Raw genomic sequence first — 20145 nt, forward strand, 5'->3', positions numbered from 1 at the left:
GGCAGTGCTGGGGGACATGCATGATGCCCCATCCACACTCAGTGTAAATGTAAACTCCTCTGACAGAGCTGAAATGAATCGGAGAGTAATTAAGCATTACTGGCAACTGTAATTTTTCTATACGGTAAAAACTCATCACGGCACAGGTTGGAAAACCTCCAAGCCTTTGACCTATACGTTAGCAGCAAGGACTGGAGGAAAAAGACACAGGGTGGTTACAGCAGCACAAGGAGCTCGAGGCTTTCCAAGCAAGCTACACACCTAGTGTAACAAAAAGAATAGCCTGCTTTCCTGCTGTGATATGACATGGGGGGCTTTGGCCTTATCTCTGAGCATCCCATGGTACCTGCTCTGCTCTGAACATTGCTGTCCCACCCTGCAAACAGAGCACGGTGTTTCCAGCACTTTGGAAAAACAGTTTCAGAGGCAGCAGAACCTCTCTTGGCACCTCCAGCAAGTTTCCATTAGTTAAATGCTGAGGGATGATTTCACTTCGGAGCTGAAACGTGGAAAGAGGCAGAATGAGTAAGACGCAGCTCAACACACGCTTGTGCCTCTCCTAAGGCTGAAGGGCTCCTATCAGCTCCTTGTGGGCACTGCCTCACGTGGGGGCTGTGAGCACTGATGGAGCTGTGGGTGTCCCTGTGCACTGCAGGGTAGTTGGACCAGAAGGCCTTTAAAGGTCTCTTCCAACTCAAACGATTCTATGCTGCAATATGCTTACAGCTGAAGGCTGAAGCAGCTGCAACCCACCTGAAAGCAGAGCACTCACTTGCATGGAGCAGGGCAGGGGCTGGGTTAGGGATGGAGCCAGCCCAGGGAGGTCCCGTAGCATCCCTACCCACACTGAGCAGCAGCAGCAGCGCTGCAAGCAAAGCCAAGGTTATCCAGGTCCAAGTAACTCTATAAGCTATAAATAACACCACTGCTCAGACTTCCCGAGAAGAACGTGTCTTTTCTGGAGCTTGGAGTGATGGAAGGAAATGGCAGCAGTCGACAGGTAGCAAGCATTGCATTATTTAAAGAACTATCATTAAATTAATTGGCATTTTCCTTACAGAGGGAAAAAAGGGGAAGAGATGGTGGTGGGACATACCCAGGGTAAGACATACCCCAGAGACCCAGACGATCCCATTTCAGGAACCTAATTGAAACTAAATTTCAATTCATTTCCAATGACTTTATTTTCAGTTCATTTCTGTATTTATACTTTTCTTTCTTTGGGTGAGTTACCTACAGACGAGCACATCCCTTCCCCTGCTCTTCAATCCAACGCCACCTCCCATACCAGGAGTGCTTTGCAGCTCTGCAGCACACACAGCATTTGCACATCCAGGCCTGGAATAATTCATTATATTTTTGCTGAAGGCACTGCTGGCACATCATGTATTTCTTCTCTCTGCCTTTGGTTCTTTTCCCCTCCAAACTACTGAGGCCTTGTTTAAATCAGAGCTTCGTTATTAGTATTATTACTACTACTGCAGTCTCTTGGCTGCTTTCAGAATTGTTCCTGCTCCCTTCAGGTCTTATTGCCACCACTATGGGGTCACAATTGGAGGAGTCATAGCAAAAACCAAATAGCTGCTAAGTAACAGAGCAAACCAACTCTTCTACGTTGGTGCAATTCACATTCTTCATAGCCAGAGTTCTGCTTTAACCCCAGGGAAACATCTCTAGTGCCTGAAGAACCATCCCTGCAGGCATTCAAGGCCAGGCTGGATGTGGCTCTGGGCAGCCTGGGCTGCTGGTTGGTGACCCTGCACACAGCAGGGGGTTGGAGCTGGATGAGCAGTGTGGGCCTATGCAACCCAGGCCATTCTAGGATTCTATATAAACCAGCTGAGGGCACAGGAGCAGTTGGGATCATAGAACCATTCAAGTTGGAATAGCCCCCTAAAATCCCCAACCCCAACCCACTGCCCACATTCCTCAGTGCCACATCTCCACAGTTCTGAAACACCTCCAGGGATGGTAATTTGCTCCTAACACCTTTAGAAAGGGACAAAAAAACCCTAATCTTTGTGTTCTTTCATTCTACTCTTAAAGAGACCGGTTTGATTCCTGATGCTCCGGCATATTTCTGTCTCTTACTGTACTTCAAGGCTATTTTCTCGCTGCCAAAATATGCAACAAAAAGCAACACAAGCCCTGCAGCTCTGGGGGAAGGGCTGGCCCTGCAGCTCTTGTTATCTTTGGATGGGAAGGCAGAGACAGGCAGACACGGTTAACGCCTCGGATATATCCAGATCTAACCACTGTCCTACCAAGGAAGTTCAAAACCAGAAAGACATCACACAGGGCATTTCAAATGACAAGATGAAAGCCAAGTTGGATTTATGACCGGCGTCCGCAGCCTCTCGGATATAGCCCACTTGATGATGCTGATTGTACAGCACACGGGATCTTGGACTGAGACAGGAAACATGGGAGCTGAGTAGCACCAAACCTCCTCCTGGAGGGTCACTGCTTCCAGTGAGCCTCTGCCACTGTGTCATGGACCCAGTGTTTCTGGTTCAGGTTGGGCATTAGGGAGGATTTCTTCTCCTAAAGAGCAGAGATGTGCTGGCACAGCTGTATGGGGAATGGGAGAGTCACCATCCCTGGGGGTGTCCAGGAGCCATAGAGATGCAGCATTGAGGTACGCAGGCAGTGGGAGTGCTGGGGATGGGTTTGGCTTGGGGATCTTGGAAGTCTTTTCCAACCTGAACGACTGTGATTCTAACACAGGGGGTTTGTATTAATTGCTGTGCTGAAAACTCAGAGGGAGCGCGCTGAGCTTCAAGGACTCATTTACTTCCCCCAGAACAAGAGACAAATGTCCTTTGGTCTGTTTTCCATTAGAAGTAGCCCGAATAGCTTCCTATTGTTCTTCTGCTTACGGGGCTCGCTTCCCAAACTCACATCACAGTCCAGTTGGTCCAGATGGAACCAAAGAAAACCCCAGAAATGCTGATTTTATACTGGGAAAACCTCATTTATAAGCCCTGCTAATGAGACTTTCCCAGGCAGCTGCTAGCAAGAAGGCAGAAAATCCAGCAGACACCCAACCTGCCTTGTCCCAGCACACATTCATCCCTGCCCCCTCTACTGCCAACATAATACAAGCAGAAAGTCCCAGCCATGCCCTGTAGCATCCAGCCACCAATGTATTTGCAAAGCTCACATGGTTATCAATGAGGCTGGCCACATGTTGTACCCCACGTTTGCATGTATAGAGCTGCTTGTCCAGTGGGCTCCAGCAGACACTGAAGCTCCAAATTGCACTGATGAATGTGGACAGGAGGGGAAACTCTGGGAAAGGGCATGGGGCAGAGGGAAGAAGGGATAAATAAAGGATAAAGAAAGGAAAAGGCAGCAGAGCAGTACTAAAAATGAAAAGGCCGGTAGGAGTGATACAGAGCTGGCGTGCAGTGCCTGGGACCTTGCATTTTCTGGCCTTATTTATGAAACACAAATAATCCAGCCTTCTCTGTACGCAGCCAGATCCGGTGGAATTACACGTCTGAAGACTCTGTCAACAGAGCTGTGGAAACACAGCTCAAGGCAACCCACACTAACAAGGGTGCCTTTATCATCGGACCTGGCCACCTGAAGCACATGGGGTGGCGGTGAGGAGTGCTCCATGGGCTGCTGGGGACACTGTGGGGTGGGACGTGGTGCCATGATCCAGCAAGGAGAGCTGCCCGTGCTGCAGAGGTGGTGGCCAATGCCAAAATAAAACCCAGCTCACCCAAAAGGCAGAGTACAGAGTGACAGGGCATGGAGTGACAGGGCATGGCTATACAGTCTGTTCGATAAGGAAGATGATGGGTCCCCCAAGAGTTTGGCCCCAATAAGCACAAACCAAAGGCTTATTAAATAAAAGGCTCCACTTTCAAAACTGGAGGTCACGAAGAGCAATGCTCACCTGATTATTCCTTCTCTATTCATACTTTCAACTGCACAGGCAGACTTTTAAGGCAATGCAGAAAGGCCTCAGCATATCTCTGTGCATATACAAGCTCCATCCCATGCCTACACCCACACTATGTACTTACTGTAGCATTTCTATCCAGAGACCTCAGCATGAATTCATTAAGCTCCCCAGCTCCCTTGCCAGGTAGATGATCTCCCTCTTACAGAGAGGACCACGGAACACAGATGAACTCATCTGACATCTCCTTTCGCAAACTATGGACCCCTTTTTGTTTCTCATTGGGACAAAAGGATAACAGCACAGCACCCTGTGGGGGGCTCAGCAGTTTCATGCAAGGCAAGGAGGGGATTTTATTTCATCTCAGAGCAGGCCTTGGGAGCCACCATCCCCATCTGGGCTCCTTGGTGGATGCCCACCCAACTTCCTAAGCCTGAAAGGAGTATGATTCAGGGCTGGATCATAACTGGAGAACATCATCATAGAGAATAGGACACAGGGATGTCAGCAAACAGACCTCAAAGCACTGCAAGAGTTGCTCTGGGAGCTGCTTCTCTTGCCCCAGTACCAAAAAATAAGCCTTACTTCCTAATGACTGAACTTGGAAACAAGAGCAACAATGATGTGGAAATACAGATCTTGGTGGCAGCGGGCTCAGAAGGAACAGCAGCACCTGCTACAGCAGCCGCCCTGTCTTGGTCCCGCTCCATGGCACAGGCGCTCGCCCCAGACTTCAGTTCCTAAATTTAAAACAGCCAAGCAGAGAGCAGCTTTGAAACAAGAGCCAAAGCCCAGAGCTGCGTGTGTGCCAGGAAGGAGGGAATCCATCCCCACACAGCCCTCGCTCTGCTCTGGTGGTGTGAGATGGAGACGGACGGAGATGGACGGAGACCCAGCTTGGGGAGCACAGGTTTAAGGACGGCCTGGCCTTAGGAACTGCCTTCCCCTCCATTCCCTGTGAGGGGCTGCAGCTGCCATGAGTCCTCTGCTGTGGGCCCAACAAACCCAGCCCACAGCCACCCCTTGCACCCAGCTCCCTCCCCATCCTCACAGCCCTCCTTTGGCTGCTCTCGAAATCCTCAATGCTGAAAATCCCATACAGCAAAACTTAGCAAAACACGTCAACAACAACTGCTGAGCTGTAACCCAGGCGCGTGTTCTCCTTGCTAGAAGGAGATGCATTTTTAGAAAGCTTCTTTTTGCAAAAGCTGTTGGTGTTGGTGTGCCTTTTGTTTTCCTTCCCAGCACCAAGGACTCACCAGCATCCTGGAAACCAACCAAAGGCCATTTTTAGACTGAGAAGTGAAGAGAAGAGGAGCGTGTCGCTCCACGTCTGAGCTAGATGCAAAGCTCTCAGCCGTATGCTGGATGTTGCTGTAACAAAAGAGACAGCAACAATGAAGGGAAGCCTCAGTGCTCGAGCACTGCGGAGATACGCGAGATCAGAAATGAGCTCACGATTTCATTGATGGGGTTTAAAAGGATGGAATTCCTCTCTAATGTGAAAGCAGTGAACTGATATAGGGAGTTGGGCTAGATGACCCTTCAGGATCCCTTCCAACTCACACAATTCCATTACTCTACGATTCCATAACACGATTTGCTCACTGAGATTTAAAAGCAGTGCGTATCTCGTTGTCTACTCAATAGAGGCTGCCCAGAGCTGTGGGTGCCCCATCTCTGGAGGTGCCCAAGGCCATGGATGGGACCATGGGCGGCCTAAACAGGGGGGCACCCAACCCGCAGCAGGGGGTGGCAATGCATGCATCCTAAATATATCCACATCAGTATTAAATTCTGCCATGGAGGCAGGAAGCTTCCGAGCAGTGCTGAGCCCCCTGACGAGGGAGGTGGCAGCGAGGCATCCCACCAATGCTTCCTCTCCCCATCCCTCTGAGGCAGCCGGTGACTGCACCGAGGGGCCCCGCTCATCCCCAGCCTCCTCTTCCCAACCCGGCTACAATTTCAGGCTGCAGTTGTTCCCCAGTCACTTCTTATTATACACACCCCATCCTTCCTCTGCAAACACAAGGCCTGGTGCAAGGTGCCCGCATGAGAAAACAGGGCGCTTTAGGAGAAGAGCAAAGTTAAAGCAACATTTTCTAAGATCCAACAACCCAGCAGCTGCTGTGCACCCATTAAATGCTGCTACCTGGAGGATCCATGTGTAAATAGATCAGAATGGCTGGTTTCTACATCCTGCAGAAGGAGAACCATGCCCACTGACCGCATCCCCTCACTGCTACATCTCCACAGCTCTTCAACACCTCCATGGATGGTCATGCTACCACCCCCCTGCCAATAGATGCCATGCCCAAAAGTACAGCTCAACCAAGTAATAGTGAGATGAGTTTTTTAGGGCAGAAAATGCTCAGAGCAGAACTAAGGAAGGTACTTCAGACACCGAGTGCCACTACGTGTATCCAAACTATTTCCACGTGGGTTCTGGAGAGCCAGCCACTGCCCACTGGTAGCCAACAGGCAGCTCACAAGCAAGTGCTGCAGATTAAGCACTAAGCAACATTTCAAAAACAGCTGTAAACACTCGTGTCATCCAAACCCAAAGGCCAGGAGCAAGGCTGAGCCTTAGGGACAGCAGCCCTGCTTCTTTATAGCAAACGGGTGTTATCTGTTATGTGATGAGAATCAAAGGGACGCGGTTTAGTGGGCAGTACTGGTGGTAGGTGGATGGTTGACTGGATGACATTAGAGGTCTTTTCTAACAGGAATGATTCTATGAAAGGGTTTGTGCTCTTCAGGGGGGTTTAGGTTGGATCTTAGGAGGAAGTTTTTCCCCCAGAGGGTGGTGACGCACTGGAACAGGTTGCCCAAGGAGGCTGTGGATGCCCCATCCCTGCAGGCATTCAAGGCCAGGCTGGATGTGGCTCTGGGCAGCCTGGGCTGCTGGTTGGTGACCCTGCACACAGCAGGGGGTTGGAGCTGGATGATCATTGTGGTCCCTTTCAACCCAGGCCATTCTGGGATTTTATGGGCTCAAGTTGTGGTTTACCACCAAGAAAATCTGCCTCCAGAAAGCAAGAGCACGTGGTGCAGGTTCAGATACACTCGACATTAAAAGCTGCACCCGACATTAAAAGCTGCACCGTTATCTGATTGCAACAGCCAGTTCCTCTGAGCACCAATACACCACAGAGCCATCCTACCCCTGTAAAGGCATCGCTTCTGTGGAACAGCCCTCTCATACACTGAGCAAACCATAGGAAAAGAAGGAAAAAAAGAAGACAAAAAGCCTCAAAAAGCCAACATTTCCTTGACAGGTTTTATATTTAAATGCTGGTCGGCCCAGCCTGCTCAGGGAATTGGGACGTGAGGAGCAGCTCCCGTGTGAGGGGATGACTAGTGACTCAGCAGGTAAAAGCTGTCAAAAAACGTGTCCAAAATTGGAAGGCAAAAAAATAAATCAGAAGGGAAAACTAAAAATACAGCGGCAGCATCGCTGTGAGTGCTGGCTGGGTGCCTGGCCCCACCAGGGACGAGCTGCAGGAGGGGGGATCCCCATCCCTATGGGGGAATCCTGCCCTGGGGCTGGGCGAGGAGGGGTCCCACTGGGCCACCAGGACCTTGTGTTCACCCCCACCGACCCCTACATGCACAAAACACCCCACTTGGCATCTATTTTTCCCTTTCTTTTTGAAAGAGAAGTCCAAAAGCCGACACAAAACGCTGCACACACACACTTCCTTTCCCCTAACGTGCCTTTTAATTCTTGAATCACAGAATCCTTAGGGTTGGAAGGGACCTTTAAAGGCCATCCAGTCCAACTCCCCTGCAATGAGCAGGGACACCACAGCTCCATCAGGTTGCCCAGGGCCTGATCCAGCCTTGCCTTAATGGAAGCATCCTATTCTTCAGGTTATTGAGTTACTCAGGACCAAAACCGGTACTATCAGCATACTCCATTCCCCTGTTACTCAAAACAAAACTCAGACCACATTCTTGCTGCTCACATTGTCCTATCATTACACACCACCAAGAAGAGCCTGGCATCATCCATTTGCTTCCCATCTCCATTTAGATATTCATAAACATTCATCAGGTCCCATCTCAGTCCTCTCACGCCGAACAGACCCAGATCACGCAGCCTTTCCTCATACGGGAGATGCTCCAGAACCTTTATCATCTTTGTGGCTCTCTGCTGGACTCCTGGGAGATCCCTGTCTTTTTTGAACCGAGAAGCCCAAAATTGGACACACTGTTCTAAATGTGGCCTCACCAGGGCAGAGTAGAGGGGGAGAATCACCTCCCTCAACCCAAGTCCCTCAACTTATTCTGATGCACCCAAAGATACCATTGACTGGCCTTGCTGACCACCAGAGCTCACTGCAAGCTCATGGCCAACCTGTCACCCACCAGGACCCCCAGGCCCTTCTCTGCACAGCTCAGCCCTTAACCTGTATTGATGCATGCAGTTATCCCCCTCCCTTGCACACCTCTTCTATCCCTTGCCCTGTGCATCACCTGTAATGCTGGTGGAGCTGCAGCATCCCAAAGGCGAGCTGGCTTAACCCAAACCAAGTGAGACCTGGGCTTCTACAGGGATCCCCCTTATAAAGAGCACAACACAGGGATGGAAACCCCCCCCATATATCTGCAGTGACAGCGATTCCAGCGGTCTCATTTCCTGCTCAAACCTTCTCCAGGACACGCGCATTGTTTCACTAATTGTAAGTCTATTGAGAAACAGGCACCCTCTGCTTTCAGACTGGAATTAGTTACGCTCGGTCTGACCTTGCATTATTTCGAAGCACTGCAACATTAAAAGCAAACGAGAGCGACTTGTTAAATCCTTTAAAAGGTAAAGCAACCCGATTACTCCGGGTTCGCATGCAAAAAAAAATCAGGCCTTTAACAAAACACAACTACTGCTTTAATGCGGCGGGATTCAGCCTTTTATTTTAAGTTCATTCATTTCTCATTGACTCGAGTGATCATGCCAGCTTTAACGAGCTCTCCCTACCAACACTGCAATAACAAAGGATCAGAGCTGCTTGCGTTACAGGGCTCTGCACACCCGGGATGGAAATCCTAAATCACTGCCTCTGTCGCAACAGCCCGATGATCTGTTCTTATAAATGCATCTGGCAGAGAGGATTCACCTCTTTGCTCATGATAAAGAAGTCAGGGTAATTGGATGTGTGAACTGAACTAAAGAGTGTGTCGGATTAAAACACATCTGGGCCACTGTGCTGCTCCCGGATCACATCTGGAACCCAACATCTGCACTGATCCCAAGCAGCCCATGGCTGTGGGCTCTGAGGGTTATGGATTGAGTCATGTGGGATGTTAGGGCAAGGCTGTGCCCCAGGGGGTGGTGGGCACAGCCCCAAGTACTGGAGCTCAGGGAGCACTGGGACACCACTCTCAGACACTGCATTTGGGTTTTGGATGATCTCATATAGAGCCAGGAGTCGGGACTCAGTGCCCAACTCAAGGTCCTTGGTGGACCTTGTGGGTCATGCTGGAGCTCACCAGACTCTGCACCCCAACCATTTGCACCAGTGACCAGCAGCCACTCGTGGTATAGAGGCAAAAACGAGCTGCTTCTATTTTAAACCCAGAAAGCAACTGAGCATCAGTGGCAGCGTGGCTTTATGAGGGATTTGAAGAACTTGGCTCCTTCATTCCCTAATCCCACACGATGCTTCCCCGCTACCCGCCACTATCGACTTCTAACAATGCAAAAGCATCTGCCCACATTTTTGCCATTATTTCGAAGCCAGCAAAGAGCACCCTCCCCTTTCAGTAGGGTTAAAATAAAGAGCAGTTGCCAAAACGCTGAGACCGGGTCCAAACAATAGCTCCTCTGATGGAATTCCTCCACTCCATAGAGAAGAAACGCAGGATCCCCCTGGGGCTCACCCGCTCCCATACAAAAGATGACAAGCTGAAAGATTCAAATGCACCTAAATGCAATGTTGCACATCAATGGCAATGCAACGTTGGAGCAATGCAACAATTGCTTGGGTGAAATGCAAGGCCCAGCCATCAGCGCTGGCCACCTGTCCTCGGGATGGAGCTTCACTCCCTTCTTAGTGCACAGCCTGCTTTTAGCTGCTCCCCTGCTTTAAATACCTCCATACCCACTCCCTGTGGAATCTCAGATCAGCCCTTTCCAAAGGCTGGGCGGTGATGCAGACAGCTGGGCTGCAGCAGCTATGATCCCCATCCACCCAGTGTTATTTATAAGGGCTGTGACCCAGGGTTGACAGAGACTACAAAAAGCGTTCAGCATCCAACCGACTGCTGCGGAATAACGCCATGAGCACAGCCTGAGCACACAGCTCTGCACTGCAATGGGTGCTACATGCATCGTAACAGCAGCTCTATGCCATCCACTTCCCCAACACAGACCCATAAGAGCTGGAAGGGACCTCCAGGGATCACCCAGTCCAGCAAGTAGCCCAGTTATAGCAGTAGACTGTGCTATAAACAGCAAATAGGAGCCCTCCTTGCCCTGTTGCTTGCAGCCACCAGCAGCATCCAGCCCCAAACCCATTCCCTCTGCACTCACCCTCAATTCACTGCAAATTAGGGCAATTAGGGGCCCAGCATTGGTGTAAGGAGGTCCCCAGCTCTAGGGATCCTTTGGGGACACCCTTGAGACACCAGCATCACGAGCAGCTCCATCCTGTTGTTATGGTTACAGAGCATTGGTTTTTTCCCTTCTTTTTAAAAGGATTCTTATCAGTTTAGCATAATTCTGCCAGTCAATAACAATTCTTATCTCCAGAGGTCACTCAGGTGGCTACAGCTCAGCACTGCGTCTACACTCAACGTTATCAGTAGGGAAACAGCCCCGGGGACTTCATTGGTTTTTCCTTTTAAACGTAATGCAGCTCTTTGGAACGGTGAGGTTTGAGCTGACCCTATGGGCGATCACAACGGGGATCACCATCTTTTACAGGTTAGGCCTCTGCACGCAGGTAATACGGCAGGATGAGAGGTGATGGCCTCAAGTTGTGCCAGGTTAGAAGTACAGTAGGTTCGTGGCTCATCTGAAACAGGTCTTACCCCCCAAAAAAAATAAGATAAAATAAGAAGGAAAAAGGCAATCTGGAAGGAATTACTCACAAGGATCAGTAACAGATGAGCTTCCCAAAGCCCCGTGTGGCCCCTCCAAGGCTGCTTGAGAGCAAAGGAGGAGCAGAGCTGCCAAACACTGCTCATGGCTCTTACAATCTTAACATTGCTTTAGGGAATGAGCATCTTTAGGCCACATCCAGCTCCTGCAGATGCCAGGTGAGGCTTGTGGGGACAGCAGCAGTAGCTTCCATTGGTGCCACAATGGGAAGCCCTATGGTGTAAAATACCTTGGGGTCTGAGCATGATGGAACTGCTGCCCTGAGGCAGTGGAACTAAAATTATTACTTTAAATGTAACAGAGAGAAGATTTTGCATTGTACCTCAAGGCTGCAAAGGGCAACAGAATCAATACCAGCAAACCCCACAGCCGTCACCCAGGTCTTTGTATAGAGAATAGGAGGGCAGAGAGGAGCCACCAGCAGCGATGTGGACACCTCTGCCAGCATTGCCACCCATCCCATGGCACACGCCAACAAATGGAGCTGCAAGCTGAGGATCCACGCTTGGCTATCAGCACAGACCCGGAGGCATTAAAGCTGAGAAAAGCTCCTGGCAGGGAAGGGGAAGCCAGCCCTGCTCCAGCCCAAACCTCATCCTCCTGCAACATCTCACTTGGGAAATCAAGAGTTAACAGAGAGCACCGCTCTTGTTTATGTGCTGAATATAGAAGGAGAAAATACAGGGGGCGATGCACACTCAGAGGCACACAGGCATCCACGCATGATTCATGCAGGGATTGGTCCCCTCGGTGCCAAGTCCCACTCCTGGGCTGCTCCTGCAGCAGGAAGCCTTCAACAAACACCAGTGCTTGACTGAGGGCTGCTGCATAGAGCAGGTAGGGGGAACCCCAAACCCACCTGCACCCCAAAACGGATCCAAATCAATGCTCTCAGCTCTGACCCTGCAGCTCTGCAGCACGAGTTGACCTGCCCTTTCCCTGCAGGTTATCTGCAGTAACATTAGCCAGCAGCACGGAGCCGAAGGGCTGCAGCACTGACGAATGTGGCTTAAAATAAAGGCAGCGTTCACACTAATTACTATTTCAGTTAGTCACACACTGATTGCAAACATTGCTCCCAGCCTGGAAAAAGATGGTGTTTGTGGGCTACAAGTTAGGGACATGGTGAGTGGGTATGGAAGGGATGGGTTGGGGTTGGACTTGGGAATCTTGGAGGTCTTTTCCAACCTTAATGAGTGTGTGATTCTAAGTTAAACTAATGATAATGGTTTGATGGGGAGTACAAGAACCCAGAATCATAGAATGGCCTGGGCTGAAAAGGACCACAATGTTCATCCAGCTCCAACCCCCTGCTGTGTGCAGGGTCCCCAACCACCAGACCAGGCTGCCCAGAGCCACATCCAGCGCTTCCCAGTGCTCCCATCTCACAGGCACTTAAACCAGAACTCAGCATTACAGCAAAGCCAAGGCAAACAGAAAGCAGGGCACGGCCCTTGAGCCAGGTATGGGGTGGTTTGCTATGGGTGGCTGGAGGGGAACGGTGTTTTGCTTCCCAACAAAATGGAGCTGCAGCCACCCCAGGGCAGCCCAGGCGAGCTGTGCAGGCACAAGCCGTGGCTTTTATTAGACTGCTGGAAAAAAACATACGAGCACAAGCCCTCCTTTGAGCCGGTGCACCTTTGCGCTTGGCCATTTTTTCCAGCTGCATCACTTGGTCTAATTAAAGGCACTGCCTCTCCCTGGCTCTTCCTCCAGCTGTTCAATGTGGGGACACCAAATCTATGTGGTGTGGATGCTCTCATTGTGGTGCAGGGCTGGAAGGTGCTGGGGGTTACCTTGCCCAGCACTGAGGGATGCAATCCAGGCTCAAAACCCCACAGTGAGCCAAGGGGAGGGTGGGCTGTGTCTGCATATCTACCACAGCCACTGCGCAGGACAACCATGAGCCAAATGCTTCACCAGAGCAAGGAGAACAGAATTTGCCTCTTCCTTGTCCTTTATAACAGAGCACCTTGAAGGCAGCTCTGCTCACATGGAACAAGCAGCGGGATTCAAAGCGCAGAGCAGCGCAGGGCTCAGTGACGATGCTGCTTTCAGAACTTGGTGTGATTCCATTGCCAGTCAAGTGACAAATGCTATTTAAAAGGCACAGGTGGTTTAATGGACAGGGGCAGCGTTGATAGTGGAGACCAAAAGCTGCTTCCTACAGTCAATAGCTGCAGGGTAGATCTCCAATTGCCCTCTCCATTATGGGGTCATTACATGCCTTGCGATGCTTGTTGGCACCCAGCTCCTTGCCAAGGGAAACACCCAGGAGAGAAGGGGACTGATGGCACAACCTGGGTTTGCTGTTGCTGGTTTGAGGTAGGGATGTCAGTGGATGTGTTCATGGCCCCATTGCTGAGCACCAGCCCTGGCCATGGGGAAACCCTCACAGTAAAGACCATAGGGCACAGCCACTATGTGAAGACCATAGGGTACAGCCATCTGTACCAGCCAGGAGATGACATTTCCCACTGTCAGAGCAATTGACCCCATGGCTCAGCCTCACTTCACCATGCTGCCTTCATCACAACCCCGTGGCTGAGAGGTAAACACGGACACGGCCCTCCATCCTCCAGGGTTGGAGTGTCACCCTCCCAAATCACAACCAGGGATACCCAAAAGACAACCAGAACTCAAAGGCAATCACAATGGGATGCCAAAAAGACAACCAGAACCAAGTTATACCCACAGGGAGACACCCCAAATGGCAACTAGAACCCAAGGGCACCCAGAATGGGATATCCCAAAACACAACTGGATCCCAAGGGTACCCAGAATGGGACATCCCAAAACACAACTGGAACTCGAGGGTACCCACAATGGGCCAACCTAAAGCACAACCAGAACCCAAAGACACCCATAATGGAATACCCAAAAGACAACGGGGACACTCAACACCCCAAAGCACAACTGGAACCCACAACAGGACACCCAAAAGACAACCAGAACCTGGGGATACCCACAGCAAGACACCCAAAACCGCACCTGGAACCCATGGGCACCCATGGTGGGATGTCCAAAACACACCTGGAACCCATGGGCACCCATGGTGGGATGTCCAAAACACACCTGGAACCNTCCAAAACACACCTGGAACCCATGGGCACCCATGGTGGGATGTCCAAAACACACCTGGAACCCATGGGCACCCATGGTGGGATGTCCAAAACACAACCCGAATGAAACCAGCAGTGCAGGTAAGAATCAAAGCCCGGCTCCATCAGCTGCAGGGGATGCAGGGCTGGGCTGTGCCGATGTGGGCGGCCGCTCTTGGGCCCTTCAGCTGTTTCTAAAAGCAGCATCACATCTCCGAGGCGCACCCCGCAGCATTCCTGCCTCTCATTCCTGCAGCTATAAAAGGAAATGGCCAATTCCAGCCCTTTCTCCCTCGGACCATCGCCGATCTCGGGGTGGTTTCCTGCGGCTCAGCCCAGAGGCGCTGGCCCTCGTCACCAAATGGCAGCGGGGCCGGCTGCCAAGCGGCCCTAATGGGGAACAGCTGGAGCGGGACTGCGCTCCTCCCGCCCCGCAGACACTGGGGCTCTGTTTGGGAACCGACTGCAACGTTTCGCCATTGGGATCCGCTCGATGCATCCCGGCCGGGTCTGAAGCAAAAAGGATGCTTTGCAACAGGGCTTAGGGGTGGTTTTTCCCCCCTTCCTCTCCCTTTTGGGCCAATTTTGGCCCTTTTACGGCCAATTTTTGGCCCTTTTATGGCCTATTTGCCTTATTGCTCCATTTTCCTCCTCTTTTTTTTTTAATGGGGAGGTGCAGATTGGGGAGAAACAGCGTCCAGACTGGGGAGAAACAAAGTGTCCAACTCTCAGCCCACACTGCAGCAACTCTACGGCAACTTCCATCACTGCAAACACACACAGGGACACGTAGGGCCATATGTGCATATAACAACCCCATCATCACACTGACTCTTCGCTCCAACTCCACTGACTTATAGTGAGTTAAGGAAGCGGGGCTGGCGATGGCATAAAGCCCCAATGCGCTGTGCCAGCCCTGCACGCTCCCTGCAGTGCATCCCGTGAATGCAGAGGCAGAAAGAACACAAGGGGGGTATTGAGAGCAGCAGGAAAAGAAGGGAGGGGAATAAAAAGAGAAACAACACAAAGCGTCCAAACAGGATCTGAACGATGGGGCCAGAAAGTGGCTTTTTTTTTTTTGCAAAGAAATTCGGATAAACCAACTGGGCAAACCTTGAGAAAATAACAGTTCTCTTAAGGTAGTTCTCCTTGTTGCAGAGAGCAAAGCGAGCCACGTTGTCCAAAAGAAGCCTGGAAAATCCAGACTCTACGTGACCTGACTTACTTATTGCACAGGAAACTGCATGGAAGGAGGAAGGGGGGGGATATGGGGGGGAAAAAAGCCACCAATCGTTCATGCTCCCGTAGTTACACGGCGCAATAGTTGGCTGTGCTGGAAGCCAAGTGGAATGAGCCATCAGCAGTTTGAAAATGAGAGAGATGGCGGGGCTGGGGGGTGGTTAGGGACGGGTATACGGCTTTGGATGCATTAGGGCAGCGAGAAGGGGAAATAAATAAAAAGGGGGGGGGGGGGGAGGAAAGGGAAAAGGAAATAGGGCAAAAATAAAAGGGAAAAGGAAAAAAGGGAATAGAAAAGGGGAACGAGGAAAGGGCTGCAGCAAACAAACTCACCGGGGTTGTTGGCCTCCCCTTCGAGGACGTGCAGCTCGGTGCAGTCCGCCAGCGAGTGCTCCAGGCAGAGCTGCAGGAAACGAGCCTGGGTCCGGCTCACGCGTTTGAGCAGCGAAAGCAGCGCAACAGTCTGCTCGCATTCGTTCCAGCCCTTGAACCAGCCGGCCAACACGCCGACCTGGTCACGAAACATCATGGTGCTGAGGGCCGGGGGGCGAGGGGGAGGGCTCTGCCCCCCAGCACAGAGGTGGGCTGATCTCCCACCTCCCCCCTTCCCCCCCTCTCCGGGTGATACAGACGGGTGACGGTGAGGATTTCCTCTGCGATGCGAGGGTGGGTGGGTTGGTTGGTTGGTGGGTGTAGGGTGCAGCTTCGGGTTTGCTCGGTTTCTCTTCGGGGCTGGTGATGGCGATGCGGAGTAAATGGGAGTTGGGGGAGGTGGGGGGGGGGGGGGGAGGTTAAAAAATTAAGAAATATTTAAAAAGATGGAAGGGGGGAGAAAAAAGGCGAAATAACGAGGAGAAGCCCAGCAGTCTGCGTGCACCGAGCCGGCCCCGAGCTGAGAGTGCGGGCAAGGCACGGAACGGGCGGGATCGGGCCGGGGGGGTCACACCTGGAAGAGAGAAATGGGGTGAGAGCCGGGGGGGCAGAGGGGGAGGAGGAGGAGGAGAGGAGGAAGGCACGCAGCACCCGGGCACCGCACAACGCTGCCTTTCTCCTCCTCCTCCAGATCTGGGCTCACCCCCCCGTTTTAGGAGGGGGAGGGATGTGGGACCCCCCCCCTCCCCAACCCACCGCAGCCCCCTCGCAGCGGGCAGACACCCCTAAGGAAACACATATGAGGGAAAGGAAGAAGGGAGGGATCCCCCCCAGCACCTTCGGGGAGGGGGGCACTGCACCAACCCCCCCCAATATAAAAGTTCCCCCCCCCACCCCGCTGCCCGGCACTCACCTCATTCACACCGGCCTCGGGGTGCTGGAAGAGGAGGGAGGGGGGGGAGAGAGGCGTGGGGGGGGCCGTGCCATGGCGGGGAATGGGGAGGGGGGGGAATAAGGGGGAGAGAAGGGGGGGGCGCGGGGCGCGAGCGGCGGCGGCGGCTCCGCGGCGCGAGACTGAGCCCGGCGGCGCGCCGAGCCCCCGCTCCCAACATTGCGCTCATTTGCATAGCGGTGACGTCATCGGGGGCGGGGCGCGCGCGCGGGAAAGAGAGGGGGGGAAAGCGCGGGCGCGCGCTTCTCTGGTTCCACGCGTGTCCCCAACCCCACGCGGCAGATCCGACACATCCCGGTGCTAATTTAGCTCTGCGCTCCCATGATGGCAAATAAAGCGCCGCAGTCACACCTCCACCCCAGCACCAGCCGCAAAGCGACTCCCCCCATAATCCCCCTGAAGGCTGCGGGCTTCCCGCTGGGGGAAGCCACCATCTAGTGGGGAGAGCGGGGATGGCAGCGGGGAGTTGAGTCTGGTATTTGTTACGTACACACACACACACACACACATATATATATATATATATATATATATATATATATATATATATATATATATATATTAGGGCCACCCACCCGGTGGTGAGGTTACTGCTGTGTGGGATGGGGTGGTCCTCAGAGAGTGGGGCTGCAGGGAAAACCTTCCTCCTATGAAGAAAGGTTGGGGGAACTGGGCTTGTTTAGCTTATAGAGGAGAAGGCTGCGGGGAGACCTCAGTGTGAGCTACCAATATTTGAAGGGAGTGTATGAACAGGAGGGGAATGGCTGTGTGTGAGGGTGGGCAGTGATAGGACAAGGGGGAATGGTTTGAAACTGAGACAGGGGAGGTTTAGGTTGGATCTTAGGAGGAAGTTTTTCACCCAGAGGGTGGTGACGCACTGGAACAGATTGCCCAAGGAGGCTGTGGATGCCCCATCCCTGCAGGCATTCAAGGCCAGGCTGAATGTGGCTCTGGGCAGCCTGGGCTGCTGGTTGGTGACCCTGCACACAGCAGGGGGTTGGGATGAGCACTGTGGGCCTTTGCAACCCAGGCCATTCTGTGAACCTTCCCATCACAAAAGGAAAAGGTCATTCCAGGTGGTTCTGTGCCTCTCTGCTCTCAGGCCACTCACTTACCAAGGATGCTGCTGTACCTTTTCATTCTCCTCCCTGCAGCATGAGGTACTACCTGGTTAAATTCAGACAGTGTGAACTACGCTCCAGTGTAGATGGCTGCAGTTACAACTCTGCCAAGTGAAATTACAAAGCCTGCCCACGAGGCTCCGTGGGATGCGCGTCCAACATGTTGCTGCAAGCAGATCCATTGGTTGGGCCCTGGGAACAGCAAGGTGCAGGTTGCTAAAAATGAAAGATACAAATGAGCCCATCAAAACACGTCAGAACATCTGGAGACCTTTATATCATGTTGTAAAACAGGCCAGGAGAAAAATACTTTGCCAGTGGGAGAGCAACAAATGCTGCTGGACTCGATGGAGACTTTTTAGTATTTGCAAAGGGTTGCAAAGGCCCACAGTGCTCATCCAGCTCCAACCCCCTGCTGTGTGCAGGGTCACCAACCAGCAGCTCAGGCTGCCCAGAGCCACATCCAGCCTGGCCTTGAATGCCTGCAGGGATGGGGCATCCACAGTCTCCTTGGGCAACCTGCTCCAGTGCGTCACCACCCTTTGGGTGAAAGGAGATGTCAAGGGAACTTCTGGTGTGATCCAGGCTGGACGTGGAGCAGGTCATCCTGCAGAGATGGGTATGGCAGGGTCTAGAGATGGCCACCTAGTCAGAAGGCAGCCTTCAAAAGAGCAGCAGCAGCTGGGTTGTCAATCTTGTCTCCATGTATGGCAGTGCCTGGGGGAAAGCAGTGCTTTCCAAGCTGTCATGTGCCATAAATCGCTGACCTGTTTGGTCTTTGATCAATGAAATGTGCCGCCATAGAAAGGGGTCTGCTAACCTTGGCAGCCAGATCAGCCGCATGAGAAAGGCATTGCCTGGCTCCCTCGGGGCTCCCTGCTTGCTGGAATCCTCCTCAGCCTGCCAGCAATAGCCCACCCCAGGCTTCCTGCAAGCTGCTTTATTTTGAACTTGCAGTCTTGGCTCTTTCCCTGAAGAGGAAAATGGTGAAATCAAGGATCCTCAGGAAGAGGAGAGCAAATCCCCATAGTGCCTGCACTGTGTCCGACCAGCTAAGAAGCAGCACAACATCTGTATCTCACAGCTATTCTGGCAGCAGGAGACTGATGTATGATGACCCTGGTAACCTCTGGGGTCTCACTGTCTGTACTCAATAATACCTGTAAGCTCAGAAGGAAAAAAGACAAGGACCGACTACAAAGATTATTCACAAGTTAGCAATCCCTCCTCTAACTTGTTGAAGTAGAACTGCCCACAAGGAGCTGATAGACATCAAGAGAAACAGAAGTGATGCATTAGATTTCTCACCAGTCCCCTAACCAGCCAAGAAACACTAGATTTGAAGTGGTAATGCAGTGGGAGAGCAAAGAATATTAGGACAGCCCTAAACCCTCATTATACAGAGACAAAAACCTGGAGGAAGCAATCCTAGCAAAGCTTTCTAGGTACAGACTTGCTGCTGATACAAGGACAGCACAGGCTGAAGCTATGAAGCATGGAAGGCCTGAATCCCTGTTTTAAGACAATCAAGAGATGCACAAAACAGCTGTAAGGCCGCTCCTGTTACTTCTCACCTCATTCATTTCTTGAGGTGGCTTCTTAGCAGAAGGGCAAACATAATAAGCCAGTTACTGTACTTGCCATAACACCCTCAGTTGGGTCTTTGATTTGGGCCAGTGAGGAAGACTGTTACATCTGATAAAGCAACTGAGCATCTCTGGAAAATGCTATTAAAAATAGAACATGAAACAAATGAAAAGCTGTGAGACTTAATGCTAAATACACGGCCTGGAAGTTCAGCACAGCTACATCCTGTTTGCCATTATTATTTAATACTGGCATCGATTGGCTGAAGGATAAGACAGAGCAGGCAATTCTCTGTGGAGTTTACCTGAATACCATTCCAGTCTGAGATGAAGAAAAGCCCAGAAGCTCGTATCATACTGTCTTGTTGGGAACCTTTAATAAATAGGAGCTGCTGGTTGTTTTACAGTAGTAAAAAACCAAACACACTTCTTTCTTTGATCATCTCCAAGGACAAACCAAGTCCCTGCTAAGCACAAAGCAGTGCCCAGCTCCAGGTTAGAAGCAGCACTAAGCCATTCCTCTGGACTAATGCAATTATTTCCACCATAGCCACCTCTAAGTCCACGAAGAACAGTCAGCAACACAGAGAGGCTCAACTCAGCAACCACCTTCCTCCATCAGGTATGTAGCAACCAAGCTTGCAAAACTCAAGAGCAAGGACCACAGAAACAGGGAAGGTGATCTTTGTTTTCCAAACTGATTTCACACCCCTCTCTTTCTTGCATACTCACATACCCACTAGCAGCAAGATGTGTATC

At 51.6% G+C, this 20145-nt stretch overlaps 1 protein-coding gene across 4 annotated transcripts in view; it reads right to left on the bottom strand.

The window, feature by feature from the left end:
- Positions 1-16770, bottom strand: part of SAMD4A (sterile alpha motif domain containing 4A) — a 61912-nt gene extending 45142 nt beyond the window's left edge. For 3 of the 4 annotated variants that reach the window (XM_015865820.2, XM_015865818.1, XM_015865815.2), the window contains exons 1-2: positions 16641-16769; positions 15689-16301 (exon numbers count right to left, since the gene is read on the bottom strand). In XM_015865820.2, the coding sequence (XP_015721306.1) occupies positions 15689-15884 (196 nt within the window). In that variant the 5' untranslated portion in view covers positions 15885-16301; positions 16641-16769. Of the gene's footprint in view, positions 1-15688; positions 16302-16640 lie in introns of all 4 variants that reach the window. The other variant, XM_015865819.1, reaches the window with a different exon arrangement.
- Between the last annotated feature and the right edge of the window lie 3375 nt (positions 16771-20145).

Source organism: Coturnix japonica, chromosome 5 (genome assembly GCF_001577835.2).
Source record: "Coturnix japonica isolate 7356 chromosome 5, Coturnix japonica 2.1, whole genome shotgun sequence".
Taxonomy (NCBI): Eukaryota; Metazoa; Chordata; class Aves; order Galliformes; family Phasianidae; genus Coturnix; species Coturnix japonica.